Genomic DNA, 23,470 nt, shown 5'->3' on the forward strand with positions numbered 1-23,470 from the left:
TTCTGAGGAAGGGTCACCGGACCCAAAACGTTAATTCTGTTTTCTCCTCCACAGACGCTGCCAGACCTGCTGAGCTTTTCCAGGAACTTTGTTTTTGTTCCCGATTTACAGCATCCGCAGTTCTTTCGGTTTTTATTTAAGTGTAAAGTTGTCCCCTTTGGCAAGATGAAAGAAAAAGGAGAGTATTAATTACTACAGATATCCAAGGTGCAGAGGGATCTAGGTGGTTAGTGCATTAGTCACAAAAATATAATAATAAGCAGGTACAGCATGTAATCAAGGCTGATGGGATGCTTTCCTTTATTATGAGAAAAACTGAACATTAAAGGATGTTATGCTTCAAGTTATACAGGACATTGGAAAGACCATATTGGAATGCTGAGTGCAGTTTTGGTCTCCTTATTTAAAGGAAGGATGTAAATGCATTGGAAGCAGTTCACAAGGTTTAGATTGTTACCTGGAATGAGCAGGTTATCTTATGAGGAAAAGTTGGACAGATTGGGCTAGCTTCCACTGGAGTTCAGAAGAGTGGGGGGGTGACCTGATTGAAGTGTGTCAAATCCTTGACAGGGTGGACAGAGAAAGGATGTTTCCTCTTGTGGGTGCATCCAGAACTAGAGGGCATTGATTTAAAACTGGGGAAGGGGGGGGGTGCCCATTTAACACAGAGAGGACAACAACGGTTTTCTGAAGAATGTGCAACTTTGGAGCTCTGCCTCAGCAGGTGTCAAAGACAGTGCTTTTTATTTTAAGGAAAGATAGATATATTCTTGTTAGACAGGGAATCAAAGGTTAACCAGGTTAGATAAGAATGTGGAATACTAAACACAGACATATCAGCAAAGATCTTAATGAACAGCGTAGCAAGCTTCAGGGACCAAAGGGACCATTTTGCTATTTCATGTGTACTTACAGCATGCCTATGGGATAAATCATCCAGGCTCCTTCTCTTCGCATTCATCCATCCATCAGGGTCAAGGCCTCCTACCTGATATCCCTACCACCAAGTCAACATTCACCCCCTCAATCACAAGTGTATCATCATTGCAGTATGCACCATCCACAAGTTGCACTGCAGTAATCAGTCAGTCAGCTTTTTCAATAGCAGCTCCAAAACCCACAATCTCTGCCCCCTTGTGCGGCAAGGTCAGCAGTTGCATACAAATACCATCACCTGCAAGTTCCCCTTCCATTTGTACAACATCCTGACTTGGAATTATTTTACTGCAACTTCATTGTTGCTGGATCAAACAACCTGGAACTCATATCCTAACAGCACTGGGGTGCATCTAGACCACATGGACTACATCAATTCAAGGCAGCCACTCACTACTATATGTTTTTTTTCCCCTGCTTTGAGCTCTACCGTTGCAAAGGAAATCATATCAATAAATTCTGGCCTTCCGAGTGATAACTGTCCAGCCAATCACATTGTTACAGTTTGTTAATGCTATTCTTACAGTTAAGTGAAACAGGTAGTGGGTATTAATTATCTTTGAAAACGTACAGAGATATCCAAAAAAATACAAAATGGAACGGGTTCTTGCAGTGCAGAAGTAGTATCCCTACCTATAGGCCAGGAGGTCCGGGTTCAAGTTTGGCGCGGCACAGCGGTTAGCACTGCTGCCTCACAGCACCAGCAACCCAGGTTCAATTCCACCCTCGGGCGACTGTCTGTGTGGGGTTTGCACATTCTCCTCGTGTTTGCATGGGTTTCGTCTGGGTGCTCCGGTTTCCTCCCACAGTCCAAAGATGTACAGGGTAGGTGGATTGGCCATGCTAAACTGCCCGTAGTGTTCAGGGTTGTGTAGATTAGGTGGCTTATAGGGGGATGGGTCTGGGTGGGATGTCTGAGGTTCAGCGTGAACTCGTTGGGCCGAAGCGATTCTATGATTCTACGATTCAAGTCCTACTTGCTCCAGAGGTGTGTCATAACATGTTTGAACAGGTTGATTAGAAAAATGTAGAATTCAAAAAACGTGGCTTTTAGTTAAGGAGGAAGGATTGTTGGCAGCACTCTTACTTCAATCACAAGCCATTCGTGGTTGCTACAGCAACATACAATATTGCCTACTCTTGGTAATCTCTCAACTCTTTGCTTAACAGGAATCTAACTACCTCTGCCTTTAAAAATATTCACACACAACTATATAACAGCTGAGTCACTGGGATGTGGTAGGAGAGACTGAGGAAGTTAATAAACTCTTTCTACAAAAAAAAGCATTTATGCCTGCTGGCACCTACCTCATTGCCTGGCTTAGATTATATTGACAAAGTCCATATCCTATTAATGAATAAAATCGAGCCCTACACCTGTCCCCTCGGTTTCTTTCTGTGGACTATTCAACATCTCTCCCCATACTTCCTGCAGAATCTCCAATCGTTCATCGATAAGGTCCTCGACACTGCTCTTGTTGGGAACTTGTCTCGAGTTACAAGCTCCTCAGAAACCTGGTTCTTGTTTCCCCCAGCCGGTCCATGAAGGGTAATGATACAGTTACTCACCCTTTCTAAACCACAAATTCTGTTGGAATCTGAAATCAACTTTACGTGGATTACTAGTGGAGGCCTCCAACATCGAGCAATATAGGGTATAATTTCATGATTTATAGTCACTGTATTCAAGTATTTGAATGGAATGGCTGGAATACAGAAGGTGGAAAGTTGCATTTAGATTGTTGTCTGAATCAGATGGTTCAAATGACCTTTAGTCATTCCATAGTTTCTCACACAATCAAGAAATTAAAAAATGACTACTTCAAAATAGCGTGCATTAGATTTAAAGTAACAAGAATGAGTCAAACTGCAAATTTGAGCGAGTGAAGTTGCAGAGCAAATTCAAGGAAAGTGTCACAAAACACAGATTTCTCATGATGCTATTATACCAACTGACAAGTCCTTAACAACGTTTTTAAACACTGCAGTAGCAGGAAAATAAATAGAAAACTCTAATCAAATGAATTGAAAATAAAGTCCATTACTGAAACTGTAAGTTTAATCTTGGTAACTGCCATAAAGTAGCAAGATTAAAAGCCAAAAACCAAAGCACACTCAAGGTGCTAAATAAGCAGAGTGCTCAATTTGTGAAATTATTTCTAAATGCAGTAGGAAGAAGTTCTTGTGGCAACAAGAATCGAATAAAACACAGATTCATTCAACAAGCGCACAGCATATTAACAGAACCTTTTCCTTTAATTAAAGCAGTACTCAGTGATTGAGTAGAAAGTTCAAAAAAAATTGTCACCATTTAACATTCATTCGTGGTTACTTAGGAGCAGAGCCCCTGCTTTAGAGAAAGAGTATGTTAATTATACCCTTCAGCATTAGGGTCACCCTCAGGCATTACCATGTAAATAGAAAGGCAGGGAATAATTTAATTTTAAGTAGACGCACTCCACCCATTATTACATAGAATTACTTAAAATTACCCAGCACAGAAACAGGTCATTCAGCAAATTGGTTCGCACCACATGAGCCTCCTCCATCTCCCCCTAACAACATCTTCCTATTTATTTCTCCCTTTTATGTTTATCCAGAGACACTTCTCTCAAATTCTCTTATGGATTTATCATATATTTATGACTTAGTTTCGAACTTTCTGCATAGTAGAAATTTCTTCAAAGTCAATCATGTTAAATGTGATCACCATTCATCCTTCTCTTTCCTACAGCAAAAAGTCCTAGTTTTTAATAATATTTGGAACTATATTCATATGCGACAAGACAGGGACAATATTCAGGCTTGTGCGGACAGGTTTGTGCCACATAACTACCAGACAATGGCTAATCGCCAATAAGAAACCATTTAACCACTTTCCCTGGACATTCAATGGCATTACCATCACAGAATTCCTCATGAACAACATCCTGGGGGCTACCATTGGCCAGAAACTGAATTGGACTAGCCTTACAAATACTTTGGCTACAAAGTCAGGTCAGAAACTGGGAATTCTACGGTGAGTAACTCATCTCCTGACTCCCCAAAGCCTGTCCACCATCTACAAGGCACAAGTTAGCTATGTGATTGAATACTCTATTTGCCCAGTGCAGCTCAAACGCTCAAGAAGCTTGACACCATCCAGGAAAAAGGAACTCATTTGATCAGAACGCCATTCTCCACCTTCAACAGTCCATCCTTTCACCAGTGATGCACAGTGGCTTCATTGTGCAACATCCAATGCACCAAGACGCACTGCAGCAACTCACTAAGGCCTCTTAGTAATCACCTTCAAACCTGCAATCTCTACCACAGAAAAGGACAAAGAAATATATTAAGGGCAGGACGAGACAATCACGGCTGACAAGGGAAGTCAGGGATAGCATAAAAGAAGAAAAAGCAGACATCAATAACATTAGTGGGAATCCAGAGGACTGGGAAGCCTTTAAAAAACAGCATTAGAAAGCTAAGCAAGGAACTAGGAGGGTGGTGGAATAAGTGGGTAAGCTACTTAGTAATATAAGAAGATTGCAAGAGTTTTTTTGTTAAGACATACAGAAAGGTAAAACAGGGCAGATTGGACACTATACTGGAAAATTAGGCTAGACAAGTAGAAGTGGGGAACGAAGAAATACCAGAGGAGCTGAAGGAAGACACCAGCAGCATACCAGAACTTCGAGAGTGTCAGATGGTGGAAGTGAGTGTAGTGGCCATCACCAAGGTGATGGTGTGGGAGAAGCTGTAAGGTCTGAAGGTGGATAAATAACCCGGACCCAATGGACTGCGCCCCAGGATTCTGAAGAAAATAACTGAAGAAATCATGGAGATGTTGGTGACGATCCTTCAGGAATCATTGGAGTCAGGGAGGGTCCCAGAGAACTGGAAAAAGGCTAATGTAACACCCCTGTTTAAGAAGAGAGACACAGTAGACAGGAAACTATAGGCTGGTTAGCCGGACTTACTTTGTCATTGGTAAAATTTTAGACTCTATTAAAGGATGAGATTGTGAAATAGTTGGAAGTGCACAGTGAAATAGGGCTGAGTCAGCATGGCTTCAAGAGGAGGTCATGCCTAACAAATCTGTTAGAATTCTTTGAGGTGGTAATGAGCAAGTTAGACAAAGGAGAGCCTGTGGACTTGATCAGTTTGGATTTCCAGAAGGCCTTTGACAAGGTGCCACACAGGAGACTGCTAAATAAGATAAGAGTCCGCGGCATTACAGACAAACTACTGGAATGGATACAGGATTGGCCGAGTGGCAGAAGGCAGAGAGTAGAGGTAAAGGGGTCATTTTCTGGATGAAAGTCTGTGACTAGTAGAGTTCCACAGGGGTCAGTGTTGGAACCACAACTATTCACGTTGTACATTAACCAGCTGGATGAACAAACTGAGGGAACTGTTGCTATGTTTGCAGATGACACAGATAGGTGAAGGGACAGGTAATATTAACGAAGTGGGAAGGCTGCAGAAGGACTTGGACAGGCTAGGAAAGTGGGTAAAGAATTGGCAGATGGAATACAATGTGGGAAAGTGAGAGGTTATGCACTTCGGTGGGAAGAATAGACGCATAGACTATTTTCTAAATGGACAAAGGCTTCTGAAATCTGAAGCACAAACATACTAGGGAATCGTAGTTCAAGATTCTCTTAAGGTTAACATGCAGGTTCAGTTGACAGTTAGAAAAGCAAATGCAATTTTAGCATTCATTTCAAGGGGGCTAGATTACAAGAGCAGAGATGTACTGCTCAGGCTATAGAAGACTCTAGCATTTTAGAACATTGTGAGCAGTTTTGAGCTCCGTTTCCAAGAAATGAGGTGCTGGTGTTGGAGACGGTCCAAAGAAGGTTTAGCAGAATGATCAGGGTGGGGGGGGTGGCGAATGAACGGTTTGTCATGAGGAGCAGTTGAGGACTCGGAATCTGCTCCTGATGGAATTTAGAAGGACGACAGGGTACTGATTGAAGCTTGCAGAATACTGAAAGGCCTTTATAGTACGGACGTAGAGAAGACTAAGACCCAAGGGCACAACCTCAGAGTGAAGTGATGACCCTTTAGAACCAAGATGAGGAGGAATTTCTTCAGCTAGAGGGTGATTAATCCACGGAACTCATTGCCACAGAGAGCTGTGGAGGCCAAGTAATTAAATGCCTCTAAGACAGAGGTAAATTCTTGGTTAATACGGGGAAATCAGGGTTTCAGTGAGAAGGCAGACAAATGGAGTTGAGAAACATATCAGCCCTGATTGACTGGCAGAACAGACTCAATGGGCTGAATGGCCTAATTCTGCTCCTTTATCTTGTGACCTTTGGTCTAATAAATGCTGCCCTCATCCTTTGCAAGAAAATAAAACTACAGGATTAATGTTTTGTCATGCGAAGTGGTCATTACAGGTCCAGTAACCCAGGCGCTTGGACTAGTGATCCAGAGAATCAACATTCAAATTCAACTTCAGCAACTTGAGAATTTGAATGTGACTCTTTAAATAAAATCTCAAAACCAGAAGCTATATCCAGTAAAAGTGATCATGAAGTTGCGACATAATCTAACTCACTAATACCAGTGTCTTTATTATATCTGGGTCTACAGTACGACTACATTTCCACACCCAATCTCGTTGACTATTAACGTGCATCAGAAGTGGTCTCCAAGCCAACCTGTCAGGGGAACTAGGGATGAGCAAAGAAAGCCATCAATACCCCAACCCAGGAATCGCTTTTTGTTCAAAGTGTGGTGCCTTGGTACAGCAGCTACCCAAGTAAACCATGTGAAAATATTTCTCCTGGCCAAAGGCTGATGAAGTGGACATGAAAGTGCTCGACTCATCAGCTGTCATCTCACTAATCAGCAGAACAGACTCTGACACTATGTGATAGCCTCATCTTCCCATATCCTCTACAACGTGAAGGAATTGGGACTAAAGTTCCAGTATGATTTTAAACACAAATAGGCCTAAGAACTAGAATTTCCACACAAATGCTTCACCAACTCAAACAGGGAAGATTGCGATACTGCGAGTAACTAACTGTTTTGTGACAACAAGGTGCAGGGCTGGAGGAACACAGCAGGCCAAGCAGCATCATAGGAGCAGAGGCGCTGACGTTTCGGGCCTAGACCCTTCAAACCCTACACTGTTTTGTGTAGCTTTTTGGTACACTCAATGATCGCAATCAGTCATTTCTATCCTGCTATTAATTATGATGGTGGTTTTGAACAATCTATGTGCATGTTAGAATTACATCTGTACATATCTGCTGGCAACTTCTTCCAGCATCAATTCCTAAGTATTATGTTTATATAAGCATGGCATGCTCTGAACTCTGCAATACTGTTGACAACGGGGTGTAATCATAGTGATTATTAATTTCCATGGTTAACATATTGCATGAATTTATAACGGCAACATAAAGCTGAGGACAGGCCTTAACAAGGCAATGGTATAGCTTCTTAATCCTTAGTCCAGTTACGCACATCCAACCATCAGTCCATTCTCACACAAAGAGGCACTGTCATGTCCATGATTCAAGATATTTCACAATCCCAACTCCCCAAAAGGGACCAAACCCCAAGAAGCCAGGGATTAGAAACCAGAACCACAGTATGATGTCTTGCCAATCAGTACTACCTTTGCAGTTATACGCAGCCTTTCATGAGTATGGGATTTCACAGACTCTTTACAGTCACTGAATTACTTTTGAAAGTAAACCACTGTTTAATACAGGAAACGTGGCAGTCAGTTTGCACATGGCAAGCTCCCACAAACTGCAATATGAAACCACCAGATAAAGATTGCTATTTTTAAAAATAGCATTGTTCAAAGGGTATCTAGGATGACTCATCTTCACCATGGACCACTGAGTATTTTACATACAACTGAGGGATCTCGGATGCACATTTCACTCAAAAGGGAGCACCTCCAAAGTAACTCTCTCCCAGTATCTCTGCTACACTACATGCTCAGGACTCCTGGAGTTGGATTTCAACAAATAACCTTTTGACTCCAAGGAAAAGGGTGAGGCCAAGCCATAGTTAGCAGCAGATTTCAGATTGTTGGTTAACTGCAGGGTACCCTGTGATGCGTACTTGCAAATACAAGGGTCTATAAACAAAAGCACTAATTTAACTTTATTATAGATGCAAACAGCGACCACAGCATATTTCTGGCGTTTTCCAGTTTTTATTATACCTGCGGTTTTATTTGATGGTTATTTACATTAGGTAGGGCAAAAGATTAGACAGACAGATTATTGTCCCAAGACGTTAGGGTATCTAACAAATCATAAGCAACTGCTTTTATCAGGCAAAAATGTCGCAGTTCACAAGCTACAATACAATATCAGCTACACAGCAGAAAATGTCCCACCTTTTACTATTTTGTTTACTCAACATGGATGAACCAGACATTTATCAGACTCTCCCTGTTGGTTCCATTTCAGCCAATTGCCAATGCATGTATTCGATTCAAACACAGGGAATGCTGGATAAACTCAGCAGTTCTGAAGAACAGTCATACTAGACTCAAAACATTAACTGTTTCTCGCTACAGATGCTGCCAGAGCTGGAGTTTCTCCAGCATCTGTATTACTTTTACACATGCATTTGATTCCTATTCATCACCGTACAAAATTAGTGAAAGATTGCCAGCAGAAGAAGCTACGCTTTCCAATGAGTTCCACTGAAGCCATTTTCCAAAGAAAATTTCTACTATGAGTATAATTTCAATTTTCTTTAGAAAATGTTTGATCCGTCTCCACCACCCCTCCAGACAGTGTGCTCCAAATCACAACTCTCTGCAAAAATTCTCAACTCCTGCATGGGAGTCTTATCTCAAATCTGAAAACAGCAAAACTCTACAGATGCTGGAAATCTTTTTAGAAAACGAATAGGAAGTGGAGAAACGTAGCAGATCTTGCAGCAGTGGAGAAAGTCTTAATTATTCAAACTTCAGCCAACTAATCAAACTTCACAAATCACGCAACTCAAATGCAATCAATCAATCAGTTGTATTCTACAGGGGACACACCCTTCCTTTCTCACAACTCAGGGGAAAATGTCATCAAGTCTATTGTCCTTCAGATAGTGCCACATGACTCAAACACTCTTGCATAATTGCCTCAAGCACCACCCCGCCCCCGCCCCCTCGTGTCGTCTTATTTTCCTTCTGACCCGCTGAGTAAATGAAAAAGCAGTGAAACACAGTATGCCCTAATTACATATAGTCATGGAAAGAATCACGACAAAGCAGACAGCACAAAGACGATTTTTTTCTGAATGCTGATTGACCAATTTACAGCAAATCTGGTGATTTCCTCCTCAGGTTTTAACAGCCAATAAAACATGGGGGAAGGAAAGAAAAAAAAAACAATAAATAGTGGAAATCAGAATTAGAAATAAAAAACGACATACAAGATAGGTCAAGTCAACAGCATGAAAGAGAAAAGACATTTCATCTTTCACGACAATAAGGAACCTGAAAGAGAGACATCCGGACAGGCTGCAGCGACAGCACCTCATATTCCGCTTGGGAACCCTGCAGCCCAATGGTATCAATGTGGATTTCACAAGCTTCAAAATCTCCCCTCCCCCGACCACATCCCAAAACCAGCCCAGCTTGTCCCCGCCTCCCTAACCTGTCCTTCCTCCCACCTATCCCCTCCTCCCACCTCAAGCCCCACCCCCATCTCCTACCTACTAACCTCATCCTGCCCCCTTGACCTGTCCGTCCTCCCTGGACTGACCTATCTCCTCCCTAACACCCCACCTACACTCACCTTTACTGGCTCCATCCCCGCCTCTTTGACCTGTCTGTCTCCTCTCCACCTATCTTCTCCTTTATCCATCTTCTATCTGCCTCCCCCTCTCTCCCTATTTATTTCAGAACCCCCTTCCCCTCCCACATTTCTGAAGAAGGGTCTAGGCCCGAAACGTCAGCTTTCCTGCTCCTCTGATTCTGCTTGGCCTGCTGTGTTCATCCAGCTCTACACCTTGTTATCTCAGATTCTCCAGCATCAGCAGTTCCTATCATCTCTGGACAGAATAATCTGCCCTTTCTGTCGATAGAATCTCACAGCGCCGAATCAAATGGAAAACCTCTCTTTTGTTGCACATAACAGATTAGGCAGCCACCAATAAAATACTAATTAATGCTGCTTCAATAAAGTGCATTGCTTCAGCATACAGATAATAGAATACACTTGACCTAACACAGAAGGTAGGCTGTTAATGCCTTTTCCATTATGAAACCCTTCCTTATCTGTGCAATTAACTCACCCAGACATCTAGATAATTTATCTAGATTAGAGAAGTTAAGTCAACTGCTTTGAATTATACACCTGTGTGGATGTCTGGCACAGATAATGAGTAGTTGTGTTACAAACCTGTCTAAACTTTGGTATGGAAGGTAGATACATCTGAAGTTCTGAACAGCCATTTCCTATTCCACCAATTTCTCCGTTTTTTTGGACGAGGCACAGTTGGTTTATGTGCATAACTCCTTTAAAGTCATTGTCCAACTACACATGAATGACAGCTTAAAAGGGACAGACATTGTTCAGTATATGGAGTATAGGAGTTGGGAGATCATGTTGCGGCTGTACAGGACATTGGTTAGGCCATGATTGGAATACTGCATGCAATTCTGGTCTCTCTGCTATAGGAAGGATGTTGCAAAACTTGAAAGGGTTCAGATAAGATTTACAAGGATATTACCAGGATTGGAGGGTTTGAGATTTAGGGAGAGGCTGAATAGACTGGGGCTATTTTCCCTGGAACATCAGTGGCTGAGGGGTGACCTTATAGAGTTTATAAAATCATGTGGGGCATGGATAGGGTAAATAGACAAAGTCTTTTCCCCAGGGTGGGGGGTGTACAAAGCTAAACGGCATAGGTTTAAGGTGAGAGGGGAAAAAATTTAAAAAGAGATCTATGGGAGTAACTTTTTCCACACAGAGGGTGGTGCGTGTATGGAACCAGCTGCCAGAGGAAGTGGGGGAGGCTGGTACAATTACAACATTTAAAAGGCATCTAATGGTTACATGGTTAGAGGGATATGGGCCAAATGCTGGCAAACGGGATTAGATTTAGTTAGGGTATCTGGTTAGAATGGACAAGTTGGACTGGAGGGTCTGTTTCCATACTGTATATCGCCATGACTCTATGACATGCAGCTGAGAGGGTATATTGCTTTTTAACAAATGACTCAACATTCTACTCTCTACTCTAAATGTTGCCAGAGATTTTATGATAGAATTATGAAGATTGAACAGCACAGGAATGGGCCAGTCTTCTGGTCTGTGCTAGCACTTGTGCCATTGGAAACTTCTCCCATCCCACTTTTTTTTAATTCATTCACAGATGAGGGCGTTGCTGGCTAGGCAGCATTTATTACCCAGAGGGCAGTTAAGAGTCAACCACATTGCTGTGGGTCTGGAGTCACATACTCTAGACTATGAAAAATTGGCAGTTTCCTTCCCTAAACGACATTAGCAAACCAGATGGGTTTTTCCAACAATCGAAGGATTCATGGTCATGATCACACACTTAATTCCACATTTTTTTTTTAAAAATTGAATTCAAATTCCACCATCTGCCATAGTGGGATTTGAATCCAGGCACCCAGAACATTATGGTTTAAGTGTTTCTTGATTAACTGGCCAGCAATAATACCACTAGGCCACTGCTTCCCAACTTGGTTTCACTCTACATTCATATCCTTCAGTTCATTACATATCAAATTTGTCTTAACATATCCATGCTATTTCACCTCATTCTCTCTGTAGCTCTTATATAGCAGTCAGCGTCAGAATTCTACACACAGTACCCGAACATCTCATTCATTCACAAAAAGCAATTCAAAATCAAATTCCAAATTCTAACAATTGTTGCAACTGACCAGGGTTCTTCATGCCTTCCTATATGTGGAAAGGCATCAGTGTGAACTCTAAAATTCAGTTTAACCCCACAAATTAGAACAAATTTCTGAAGTGACTACATACATTATTAAAATCAGTTTCCATCTGTTTCAGTTCCATCATATGTTCATACTTCAGAAAGGTTTGGGGAGAAGGAAGACAAATGACACAACAAAAACAAGCAGCCTGCCAATGCACATAACAGCTGTTACTCCTGGAACACAAAACAGAATCAAGCCCTAAAATAAATCCACCTGAACTTCACGCACAGTCTGCATTCACAGCAATAATCTCACCTTTCATTTTCTTCTCCATTGCTGCTCTCGCCAAAGCCAACAACTCTGGGTCTTTGGAGAGTTGCGCGTAATACAAACTCTTGTGGCCATAGTCATCCATCAAAGTGACATCAGCACCACGATTTAAGAGGACCTCCACTGCATCCTTACAACCAGTCTCACACCCCATCATCAAAGCAGTCCTGAAATGGGAGATGTCAGGTAAATGCAAGACTCAGGAGAGAAGTTTGAACTGAAGTATAACTTTCCAATTTTAAACAAGTTTTGAACTAGTGCTTCATGAAAAGGCTACCGCATGCCAACATCTTTACTATCATAACATTATCCTGTCTCAACAGTTAGTGATTTATTTAGGTACTGAAGATAATACATGACTTGTACACCAACAATTCAGCTCTATTTGCTTTAGTTTCTCTCAGAGAGAAAAAAATGACAGTCACCATTATCTCTGTTAAATATGTCAACATCAGCAAAGGTCAAATAAGATAATGAAGGGCAATGGAGCCATGCACTCTCTCCACAGACTGCACGTAGGCACTACAATGAAGGAAGAAATAAAAACGCCCATTTATCTTGGCTTAATGTGCACGTCGTCTGGGGAGGTTTGTCGGTTTGATTCAGTGGCTTTTGAGTCACAAGGGCTGTGGGTTCAAGAGTAAAACTTCCAGTCAGCTAACATTGTATAAATATTATTTCAGTGCTGTCAGACATCAATGTCTAAATAAAAACTGAAAACAAACTGCAGATGTTGTAAATCAGGAACAAAAGTTTACATGCAGAAAATAGGGGGGAGGGGGTTGGGGAAGGGAGTAAATGATAGGAATTAGCCTAAACAGAGAGAAGAGCAGTTGGACAGACAAAGTTGATAACGATCAGGCTGGCAGGGTGAATAGTGGTTAGTGGGGGCTATTAGTGACTAACAACAGGTGATGTGTAATGGCAGGCTATGTGGTAACAAGGCCTGGTGTGTGGCGTAGGGGGATGGGACATGGGAGAGTTTAGGCCCTAAAATTATTGAACTTGATATTGAGTCTGGAGGGCTGCAGGGTTCCCAAGCGGAAAATGAGGTGTTGTTCTTCCAGCTTGCGTTGAGCTTCACTAGAACACTGCAGCAAGCCAGAGATGGAGATGTTGGCCAGGGAACAAGGTGGTGCCTTACTAGGGCAGGCAACAGGTAGTTCAGGGTCTTTTTTGACAGCGAAACGTAGATGTTCTGTGAAGCGGTCGCCAAGTCTATGCTTTGTTTCCCCAATGTAGAGGAGACCACATTGTGAGCAGCTAATGCAGGAGACTAGATTCTGGGAAGTGCAGGTGAAATGTTCATCTGGAAAGTATGTTTGGGCCCTTGGATACTGGGGAGGGAGGAGGTAAATGGGCAGGTGTTGCACCTTCGCCGGTTACAGGGGAGGGTGCCATAGGGCCGTGGGGTGTGCTGGGGGTGAACTAAGTGTGGACCAGGGTGTCCCGGAGGGAACAGTCCCTGCGCAAGGCAGACAAGGGAGGGGAGGAGAATGTGTGTCTGGTGGTGGCAGAAATGGCGTCTGATGATCAGACATCTATGTCTGTTCTTAATATAAAACCAGGGTCAGCCTGGGCGATGTGACTTAGCCATCCACTGTTGGCTACAATAGTAAATTGTTTAACTAGAAAGGAGAGCTGAGCTTTAATGCAATGGATTTGTTTAAAATTAACATTTTCTTTTTTAAAAAAAAGGTTACTTGTTTTGCTTATCCCTCGAGTTGACGTCTGCTCCTCGCTCCAGTAAAAGCCGACAGATTTCTGGATAACACTTTTGTGTGGCCAACATGAGAGGGGTCTGTCCGTCCTGCAACAGAGAAGTTAAAACACACAGTGATTAATAGGATAAAAGAAAAAGTTTCCATAGTCCTACAGACTCGTTGAGAGAGATGACTGGTGATGGTTTAACCAAAGGGTCACCACACTCCAGGCAAGGGGAGAAATTGACAAGAATACTTCATGGTAACCTCAACCAGTGCAAGTTTTTGAACCCACGCTACTGGCATCACAATCAGCAATCCAGCTAATTGAGCTAAAATTGGCCGTCATCCCGGCCTCACTCAAGCAGCATCTACAGACCGTACAACACAAGTTGACAAGGCCAAAACTAAAAAGTTACAAACAGCACTGTGGTTAAAAGCATACTGGAAATCTGAAATGAGCAGAGAATGCCAACAAAACTTAGCAGGCCTGGCAACATCTAAGAGAGAAAGAGAGTTAATATTTCAAGTCTGGTATGACTTGCGTTCTGAAGAAGTGTTGTACTGGACTGGAAATGTTAACCATTTCTCTCTCTCCACAGATGCTGCCCGACATGCTGAGCTTTGCCAGCATTCTCTGCGCTTTGTACAGCATGGAGGTTAATTTCCAGGTGAACAGATTTGAAAAGCTGCGATGGTAAACTTACATGCCACACATGGGGCAAATTAAACAGTTCTCACATTACGAGTAAAAGGATTATAGTGGCATTGGAGAAGGTGCAAAAGTATTTTGGGTGGATTCAAACCAAAACTGAGAGGTCATAACTATCGGGAATTCTCTAGAAGAGACAGTCATGGGGTGACCTAACAGCAGTCATTAAAATTGACAGAGGGTTTGACTGGGCAGATGAGAAGATGCAAGGGAGAACAGGATTAGGAGCCATGAATATAAAACAGTCAGTAATGAATCCAGTGAAGAATGGAAGAGGAAGAAATTGAAGACAGTGGCTGGAGTGTGGAACATGGTATATTTCAAGCAAATGTCAAAGCATTTAAAGGGAAACTAGATAAACATGCGAGAGAGAAAGAAATGGAAGGATGTGCTGGTGGGGTGAGCTGAAAGGGTGGGAGGAAGGAGAAGGTTTACATAGAGCATAAAACATCGAATGGACTGAACAGCAAGTGCTGTAAAAAGGTGTATCCTATCCTGGGTAACTGACTGGCCAGAGCCATCAAACCAAAAAAAAAAAAAAAAAAAAAAAAAAAAAAAAAAAAAAAAAAAAAAATCGGGTTTTACAAACATTCGTTCACTTAACAGCCAAAATAAATAGACAGTTTTAGATAAAAATGAAATAGTTTTGAAATTTCTAAACTTTTACACCACCATCTACTCTAAACAGCCACATTTCCAAGGTTCTACTTACCACATCCTTGATGTTCACAGCAGCCTCATGGTCCAGCAGCAGCTTCACACATGCTGGGCAGCCAGCTACCGCTACAATACAGGACACAATCACAACAGTGAAACCCAACCATCTAGATATTTCATTCTGTTTGCTGAAGACCCACCAGTCAATCCCATGAAACAAGAATGGCCTGCTTTCATGCGTTAAATTCAATGCAATTTTACTTGCAAACATTAAACATCATCAGACCCTGAAGTCTGCTTTTCCATAGGCACATTAATTCTAAATTTTAACTCCCTCCAGCTTAATATGATTGTTAAGGGAACAACAAGTCAAAGGGTATGGAGAAAGTGCAGGAACAGGGAGTCAGATAGAAAGGGGTAGCAGACCCAAAGACCAAATGGCCTACTCCTACTTTAATTTATGCTCTGTCACAATGGAGTAAACTTCAGATAATCTTTCTGTTCTAATATGCTCTTGATTATTTCTGTTTGCTTAAACAGCTTACTAATGTGCTGACAAGAATGATGAGCAGCATGGTGTGGGATAGTTGCAACAATGTGCGTAAAAAGAGATTTACAATGATGTTACCATGACTGGAGGGTTTGAATTGTCAGGATAGGATGGGACCTTTTTTCCCCTTGGAGTGGAGGAGGCTGAGAGGTGACCTTATAGGCTTTATAAAACATGAGGGGCATAGATAGGGCGAATACCCAAGGTCTTTGCTCCAGCGTGTGGGATTCCAAACCTAGAGGCACAGGTTTAAGGTGAGGGAGCAAGATTTAAAAGGGACTTGAGGGGCAACATTTTCACACAGTGAACGGTGTGTGTATGGAATGAGCTGCCAGAGGAAGTGGTAGAGGCTGATACAATTACATTTTAAAAGGCATTTAGACAGACATGCATAGGAAGGGTTTAGAGGGATATAGGCCAAACAAAAATGTGACTATTTCAGTTTAGGAAATGTGGTCAGCATGGGCAAGTTGAGCCAAAATGCCTGTTTCTGTGTTTTATACAACTATTAGGAAAGTGCAACCCAAAGAATCCACCTGGCCAAGGAGCAGCCCTCCGAAAGTTTGTGATTTCAAATAAATCTGTTGGACTACAACCTGGGATCGTCTAATTTCTGACCTTGACCACCCCAGTCCAACACCTGCACCTCCACATCAAAGAATTAAAGCCACTGCTTTGTAACTTAACCCCTTAAGTCCGGGTATGAGGGGCAATTATAAAATCAGGTCTGTTTTTTTCCAGAATTTAAAAGGTTAAGGGGTGATCTTCTTAAAGTCTTCAAGATATTAACAGGAAAAGATAGGGTAAATAAAAATATACTATTTCCACTGGTCGGAGATTCTAGATCAAAAGAGGCATCATCTGAGAATTAGGGAAAGGCCACTCAGGAGAGATGTTAGGAAGCACTTCTGCACAAAAAGGAGAGTTGAGGTTTGAAACACTCTTCCACAAATCCAGTGACCCAGATTAACGTTCTGGGAGGACATGGATTCATAATCCTACAGAGGAAGCTGGTGGAATTTTAAATTTAATCAATAAATCTGGATGTAAAACTAGTCTCAGTAGTGGTGACTAAGAGACCTGTGGTCAATTGTTGTAAAAACCCATTAGGTTTACTAAATTTCTTTAGGGAAGGAAATCTGACCTTCATTGATCTGGTCCACTTATGGTTTCAGACCCACAACAATGTGGTTGACTGTTCTCTGAAATGGCCTAACAAACCATTCAGTTCAAGGGCAACTAGGGATGTAGGAGATTAAAAAAATGCTGGCCTAGCCAGCAACCATAAAAACATAAGCTACTGGAGTAGAATTAGGTCAATCGGCCCATCAAGCCTGCTCCATCATTCATTCACGGCTGATATGTCTCTCAACCCCATTGTCCTGCCTTCTCCATGTAATCCTATATCCCTTTACCAATCAAGAATCTATCTATCTATAAGACTAACACCCACATTATATGTGAAAAAATACTTTCGATATTTACAGGTAGTGAAAGTGACATAAATACAAGTCTTTATTTTCTTTCCTATAGCTCTGGAGCCACAGGCAAGGTGGTATTTTGATTTCCATGAACAGTCCCAATAAAATAGGACAAGCAGGAATGCCACCTCTGTGTTCCAGTATGGTAGTTATCATGGACACATTAGTTGTTAGTTTTAAATCTAACGTAGATTTTTTTTTGTTAAGCAAAGTTATTAAGGGATATAGTCCAAAGGCAGTTAGGCCACAGATCAGCCATGATCTCACTAAATGGTGGAACAGACTCGAATGACCTACTCCTGTTCCTATAGTAATCACAAATTGTCAATCAGTCCCAAAACAAAAGGGACTTATTGATGCACAACTTGACTTCAGAGTGTGAATACACAAGATAACTACTCACAAACACGACAATTCTTAGGAAACAATGTGTCAGCTCAGATAAGCTGCAGTGCAATTTCCTTCATTGATTAATGAGGAAGTTCTTTGGTATTGGTGTGCTCACATCACAAGAAACTCTTCAACTTGTGATGATGAAAGCACAATAATGGTTGCAGCTGGTTACGAGAGACTTACCATCCTTTAATTATAATAACAATAGACTGAACAGGCCAAGCTCCTTTTCACCATAACTCAGGCTGGGGCATGACCTCTTGGACATCTTCAAGATTGTGGAAACAAGGGGCCATAAATAAGACTGTCACTAATAAATCCAATTGGGAGGTCAGAAGAAGGTTCTTTACCCCAAAAGAGATTAAAATGTAACACAATGCATGATGAAAGACAGCATCGATTCAGCTGAGAAAAACCTAAACAAACTGAAAAGGAACAAAAGAGATGTCGATTTGGTTGGATGAAGCAAGGGCAGGAGGTGTATAAACACCAGGAGCAATTTGTTTAAAACGTGTAATATTATATACTGTAAGAGAAGGAATGAAATACTTGCATTTAAGTATCACTTTTCACAACAACTAGATGTCTCAAAACACTTAACAGTGAATGAATTTTTTTTTGAAGTGAAGTCTGTGTAATATAACAAATGTAGCAACTCAGCAAATACCCACAAACAGCAAAGTGATAATGACTGCAAAGTCTACTTTTGTGTCATGTTGAGCATTAGATAAACATTGGACAGGGTACCCGGGGAAAACATCTTGCTCTTCTTCCACCTAAGCAGGCAGACGGGACTTTGCATAATATCTCAACTGGAAAAATGACACCTCTGATTGTTCAGTATTCCTCAGTACTGCACTGGAGTGTCAACCTCAATACCTGTACTTTGGTCCCAGAGGGGGACTTGACCCCAGAAATCTGTGGCTCAGTGGCAAGTGTACTACTAACATAAGGCACGGCTTCCACGATGTACACTTGCTCTCCGTGACATTATGGCAAGCAAGTAATATGACCATGAATAAAAGCAAAATACTATAGATGCTGAAACCTAAAACAAACAACATTCAAGTCTGACATAAAGCCAGCATTAACTGTGTTTGTCTCGCTCTGCAGATGCTAGCGGATATGCCGAGTTTCTCCAGTATTTTGTTTTTGTTTAAGCAATAGAACCTAGCCACTTTTAAGTAAAAACAAGCCCCTTTCTTAAAAAAAAAAGGAGCGAGGATCACTGCTAGATAGGCTTATTTGAGAAGAAGGATACAGGTTAAGCAGCAAATTGTATTCTTCTCCTCAAATGCGAAAGGTGGGTTTCCAGGATAAGATAAGCAGCTGCATACTCCATGTATCTCAGCCCATGAAGCATCATTTACATGACACATCATCAGACCCAAGTGAAGTGGATCCAACAACCTCAGAAAAGGAGAAGTGAAGTACAGGAAAGTCAACTCACCAGTTGTAATCAGTAGTACAACTTCACTCATTGATCATAAATACATCCTACAGTCTTGCTATTTGTGAGATCTTGCTGTGTGCAAATTGGTTGCCATGTTTCCTATATTACAATAGTGCCTACACTTCAAAAGTACTGCATTAGCAACAAAGCATTTTGGGATTCCCCAGGGCTGTGAAAGTCTGTGCTGAATTATAAACACAGTTAGATCAATGATTGTAAACAAGAATGGATCTAAGTACACACGCATCATTGCAATGGGTCTGGTGGCACAGTAGTAGTGTCGCATCCCCCTGGGCCAGAAATTCTGGGTTTAAGTCTCATCTGTTTCAAAGACATATTTGTTTTAATCAAATTCATTTATCACAATCACAGAAGTGTTTCCATGCAGGAGGTCTTTCAGCCTCTTTTTCAAATGAGCATCATCACCTGCTTCCGGCTCTTACGACCCCATTCCTTTGTACAATGAAAGTAATTTATCTATTCAACTAAATCATAAAGGGAACTTTAATTTGATCAGTACAATTCGTACTCAAGAACTCCATACCTGATCGACCTCATTGTCCTGAATCAAGTTTATTTGGTGTTTTAAACAATTCCCAGTGTTTGAAGGATTAAAACTTTGAAGAATTAAAATGATGTTTTGAGAGATTATAGTCTCACCCTAACTGAATGAACTCAAAACTAACTAAATGGTACCTTTCACTTAAAAATGTATCTTTGAACATGAGGCATTTGTAAAGACATAGCAATGTAAGGAGGCTATTTGGCCCATGAGTCTGCTCCACCATTCAAAGAGATCAAGGTTGATCTGAAAATCCTCAACTCCACTTTCCTGCCTTTTCCCCAAATAACCCTTGATTTCCTTATGGATTGAATATCTGACTGTCTTGTATCAGCCTTGAATGCACTTCATGACCCCACCTCAACAGCCCTCTGTGGTAAAGAATTCCATAGATTCACCAGAACATTTTCTCCATCAGCGAATTTGGAAGACTATAAACGTATTGCTTGCGCTTCAGCAGCATAAGTGAACATTGTTAAAATTTGCTAATGCTCTGTATTGAAATTCTAGAGACAACAGTGATTCGCTATCTGGATGTATGAAACATCAGAATGCCACTAAGCTATGTACAGAGCTTCTAAACAAACAAGTAATATGTGTTCTCTTATACTGACCTGCATTGTGAAGGGCAGATCTACCACGAAGATCTACACTGTCAACAGGGCAATTTTGCTGCAAAACAAATTCATTTGTTGTTTAGTACAAGTGAGCAATAAGGAAACACACTCAATCGTGGAATAAATATTTAATCAGCATATTTTATTACAGCTGCATAGGGAAGCGCTTGGTCTCAAATGAAGCATGAATTCTCACAACTTGATCTCTGCTCCTTCACAGTTAGCATTGCTTCACACTGCTCTTTAACCTTTGCTCCACGAAAGACACCCTCTAAAGGTACAAAGAACCTGGCAACTGAACCCAAGCTCTCACCATAAGTAGCTTCTGGATGGCTAACAGATTAATTACAAGCAGATGTAGACCATTCAGACCCTCAAGCCTGTTCTGCTTTTCAATAAGGTTGATCTTATGGTATTTCAAATTTCACATTCTCATCTACCCCAATAACCTTTGATTCACATGCGTAACAAGAACCCACTTGTGCCTTAAAACTACTTAATGAAGCTTCTACCGCTTTCTGAGGCACAGTGTTCCAAAGTTGCTCAACCCTCAAAAAACCTGAAAAATATTGTCACCTTCAGCCTGAAAAGGCAACACCTAATTTTAAAACCGGGCCACCTAGTTTCTGGGCACCTCTGCATGAGGAAATTTTCTTTCCATGTCCACCTTGTCAAGCCCACTTCAATCACATCCCCCTCACTCTTCTAAACTCCAATGGAAAAAGCCCAGTCTCTCCAAACTATCCTAAGACAACTCGCTCATTCTGGGTAATAAACTACCCGAAGGAAAAAAAAGTGATGCCTCTGAAGAATTTTATTTATATATATATTTGACTAGGTCACTAAGTAGAAACTTTGACTTGTTCTTCTCATGATGTTTAACACAACGGCCTTAGGCGAGTGAAATCTGTTGCCCACTGGAATTTAGCAACAAACCAACACCCGTGAACCAATCATAGTCCAGGAGACAAGGCAGCCTGATTTTAAAACTAATGGGTTTGCACAATGAAGCAAAATCGACCATTAACTGGTTTGTGGTCAAATTTACTTCTACTTCACTATTGCTAGTCAAGCGTCTCTATTCAGATCCCATACTAAATGGTCAACTATAAACCGAAATGTAAATGCATGCAAAAATAAAACAACTGAAAAAGATAGTCAATAACAAATTTAATAAAAGGAATTCAGGTGAAATGTCTCTACCCAGAGTAGTGTGAATATAGAACTCAAGGAGTGGGCAAAATTAAGAATTAAAAACATTCAACATGAAGGTAGATGAGGAAGAAAGGACTTCAGTGGTTTAAGATGACGGCTCACCACCACCTCCAAGGTCACTAAATGATATTCCAGCCATTATCATCCACATCCCATGAACAGAGCTCAATAAAAGGATACCTGATAGATAGCATGAGATAAAGAGGCATGACAGGAGGTGTATGTGGACTATGAACTCGACTGTGGACCTGCTGGGCTGAAGGGCCTGTCACTGTTCTGTAAACACCACACAAACACAAAGACAGATGAGAGGACAGGTTGCTTATCAATCAAACGTCGGCCCATCCAGAACAGAGAAGGTGATGCTCCTAATCTCCCAGCCCAACCTTATACGGATGGAAATTCTCGGAAGAGTCAAGGGAAAGACTTCTAAATTTCTCTCCAACTGTCATCAACAAATCCAGCAAAAAGATGTTGACTGCATTTTAGGGACTGTAAAAATCCAAAATAATGCAGTTGAATTTAGGAACTACATACTTCATGTATATACTGTACTTCACGGGCAGCACGGTAGCTCAGTGGTTCGCACTGCTGCCTCACAGCGCCAGGAACCCGGATTAGATTCCAGCCTCGGGCAACTGTCTGTGTGGAGTTTGCATGTTCTCCTTGTGTCTGCGTGGGTTTCCTCCGGGTGCTCTGGTTTCCTCCCACAGCCCAAAGATGCGCAGGTTAGGTGAATTGGTCGTGATAAATTGCCCCTAGTGTCCAGGGATATGCAGGATAGGTGGGTTCATAATGATAACTGTGGGGTCATGGGGAAGGGTAGGGTTCTCTTCGGAGGGTTGGTGCAGAGTCAATGGGCCAAATGGCCTCTATCTACACTGTAGGGATTCTGACTCTGACTTGTGTATTCCACACTAAAATGCTCTCACTTTAGATCAAGTCTTGAAAGCTCATTTCAATTTTTCCATTGAATATTTATACTACCAGGAGTTGACATGAATAATTTGGCTAACGTGGTCGATGACATTTACTCCAACAGGGTCATTATACAACAGGGCGATTTCAATGTTCACTCTGAAGAAATAGTCGACTCAAACCGTTAACTCTTTTTCTTTCTCCACAGACTTTGCAACGCTTTCTGTTTTCATTACAAGTAATTCCAAATACCTGGAGTAACCGCTGCAAACAGAGTGGCTGCCCATGCTGTGCAGCAAGATGTAACACACTTCGGCCTGCAGGAAAAGGGAAAGAAAAGTCACTCTCAACAATGGAACCTTAAACACAAAGCAGACTCCTTTATCTATAATAACGCCATCAAGATGACAGCCATAATGGTTGCTGTAATGTGTTCTTTCAGGAGCTTTCTGTATCTGAAGGTCATACGACTTCAGGGACTTGAGTACCTAATCTATGCTGACATTCCCAATGCAGTCCTGAGAGAATGCTGCAGGTGAAAGGGGTGGGTGGTATCGTCTTTCAGCCGAAATCTTAAATCGAGGTCCATCTGCCCGCTCAGGTAGCAACTATTCCAAACACTTTTTTTTAAAAAGGGGGCATTTTCACCATGTCCCAGTCAGTGTTCATTCTCCAACCATCAACCACTGAAAGATGTTCTGAGAGCTTGCTGTGCATAATGTTCCAACACTTACGCAGTGATTACAATCAAAGGCTGCAAAGCTCTTTCGGATATCTTGAGATGACGAAAAGCAGTATAGAAATTGAAGTCTTTATCTTTAATTATTCCCAACAATACATGAGCAGCTCTATAGTACACTTAAGTGTAATGTAGCAAATACAATTGTAATCCTGATTCTCTTCAGCTACAGAATGCCTGCTGCAATTCAAACAGTGTCAATACAAATGGAGATAGGAGGAGCTGCAGACATTGGAGAATCTGAGATAACAAGGTGTAGAGCTGGATGAACACAGCAGGCCAAGCAGCATCATAGGAGCAGGAAGGCTGACGTTTC

General features: G+C 41.6%; 1 protein-coding gene across 1 annotated transcript in view; it reads right to left on the bottom strand.

The window, feature by feature from the left end:
• uacaa (uveal autoantigen with coiled-coil domains and ankyrin repeats a) overlaps positions 1–23,470 on the bottom strand; it is a 154,236-nt gene that overhangs the window by 46,574 nt on the left and 84,192 nt on the right. The window contains exons 4-8 of the mRNA XM_048615924.1: positions 22,668–22,732; positions 20,280–20,337; positions 15,282–15,352; positions 13,858–13,964; positions 12,140–12,321 (exon numbers count right to left, since the gene is read on the bottom strand). Coding sequence (XP_048471881.1) covers positions 12,140–12,321; positions 13,858–13,964; positions 15,282–15,352; positions 20,280–20,337; positions 22,668–22,732 — 483 coding nt within the window. The remainder of the gene's footprint in view (positions 1–12,139; positions 12,322–13,857; positions 13,965–15,281; positions 15,353–20,279; positions 20,338–22,667; positions 22,733–23,470) is intronic.

This window comes from Rhincodon typus, chromosome 33 (assembly GCF_021869965.1).
Source record: "Rhincodon typus isolate 14 chromosome 33, sRhiTyp1.1, whole genome shotgun sequence".
Classification (NCBI taxonomy): domain Eukaryota; kingdom Metazoa; phylum Chordata; class Chondrichthyes; order Orectolobiformes; family Rhincodontidae; genus Rhincodon; species Rhincodon typus.